At 49.8% G+C, this 1,761-nt stretch overlaps 1 protein-coding gene across 1 annotated transcript; it reads right to left on the bottom strand.

Annotated features, from left to right (window-relative positions):
* Window positions 1-688: 688 nt before the first annotated feature.
* EMWEY_00060020 (hypothetical protein) lies at window positions 689-1,247 on the bottom strand (the record flags this gene model as incomplete). The annotated part of the gene is made up of 2 exons (XM_013481303.1): window positions 689-841; window positions 1,188-1,247. 2 exons carry the CDS (start codon window positions 1,245-1,247, stop codon window positions 689-691), a joined length of 213 nt encoding a protein of 70 aa, XP_013336757.1.
* Between the last annotated feature and the right edge of the window lie 514 nt (window positions 1,248-1,761).

Raw genomic sequence — 1,761 nt, 5'->3', positions numbered from 1 at the left:
TAAGTTGGGACAGTAGTCAATCGAGATCACTCGGGAGCAGCACACCGGAGAACCTTCGTGTTAACCTCTTTTGATAAGATCAATAAATCAGGTCCAATGATCCAATAATAAATTTCTACGCTATCCCTTCCTTCACCGATACAGAGAGGCTTCATCGCCTAGCTACAACATAAAAGCCATCATCGGGTCTGCTTCTGACATGTGCATTAGCACGCTGTGATGGGAAACGATGTAGCACAGTGGTGGACCATGCATCTCGGAGTGGCAACATGGTGCGGTGTCCATGATAACTGTTTGAAGGGGTACTGAAGCGCTGCAGTATTTCATGTGTCATACAACAGCGTATCGAACTGTGTTCAACGATCACGCAATCAGCGCATTTGTTGGGTTCTCTGTCAGTTACCCATTGCAGTATTGCAGGCCAGGTGCTTATACATGAGCAAGGTTCCATCAAATCTGGGTGCTGGGTTGAGGGCTCTAGACAGGAGTTAAGTAACCTACCCAGTTGCGGGTTCCCCTCGTTCTCATGTTACGTCTACATTGATTAAGAAAGTATGCTTAGTTGAATAACCACTAGTACCTCACCAGTCCAATAATATGCGTGCAGGTAGGCACACCCAAAATCGCAGCCGCGCACACACAGGCTTGGCGGCTGCAGGGTAGCCGACGAGGCAGTCGTGTAGTATTATTACTTCGCAGTAAGAGACGCATCAATACGCCAGTCAGGAGTAAGCCGAAATGCGCATTCCCACCACTGCTGGAGTTGTATACGTTTGAGTTTCGAATCGTACTCCGCACCAGAAGATTGGGGTTCATCCCCTGTGAGGCCTGGCAACGTTACCTGAATGGCACAGCACTCCTATTAGTCAACCGTGCCTACGCGTGGGTTCGTCACCTCCCGCTCTGGACTAGGGCTGTTCATCTTTTTTGATCTAGGAAGTACGGTTGGGGATACAGACCTTGCATAGTAAAAAGCGGCAGAAGAACGCAGACTCGAACGGTCTTATATTATGGGTAGGATCAGCAAGCAACTCGCGTGATTGGATCAAAAAGCAAGAAGGCGCTGGACTCGGTGAGAGGTACTGCTGAGGTAATTGGTGGGGGACAGAAGGGCCGTTCGACAACGGCTTCTGTAGTGTGTATGGTGTGACAGCCATTTTTGAGAAAAGCACTGCGCGAGTGCTTACTAGTGGTGACAAGTGACTTGAAAGGTCGCAGCGGACGGCTATTGCACTGCTTGTGCACATTTTGGACTTCCTTGTCCCACGCCGTATCTGTGAGCATCAGCAGGCTCAATATGGATGCTTCTAAATGCGCAGAAGTGGGCGGGAAATCCAAAAACCTCTGCTAAATATGCATGCCACCCCTGCTGTTCAGGCATCGCATGCAATATGCGTTTGCCAAAACAGTGCACGGGATTCCCAGAATCCGGCTACTACACTCCGCTCACAATATGGATTGCGCTCACCATCGCCAGTTACTGTATTGATCCTCATCTGCTTCAATGCTCGACCTTTGCGTTTGTGACGACCTATGCTGGAGCCCAGGGCCAATCAGCAAGTACTGCCTGACTTTTCTGCAGCTGGTGTGTTGCCATCTCAAGGGCGTCAACGTCACGCGAGGGTACGAGGTATGCAGTACCATAGCCTGAGCTTTTTCGTACGCCCACAGCTCATGTGAGTCGCATTGACACAGCGTTGCCTCACTCCAGCATGCCTAGCGACTAGTAAAGTTCTAATTTTACTTGATAGCCGTGAACAG

Source organism: Eimeria maxima, genomic scaffold (genome assembly GCF_000499605.1).
Source record: "Eimeria maxima Weybridge genomic scaffold, Emw_scaff3087, whole genome shotgun sequence".
Lineage (NCBI taxonomy): Eukaryota > Apicomplexa > Conoidasida > Eucoccidiorida > Eimeriidae > Eimeria > Eimeria maxima.
This window is presented reverse-complemented; position numbering and strand designations above follow the sequence as displayed.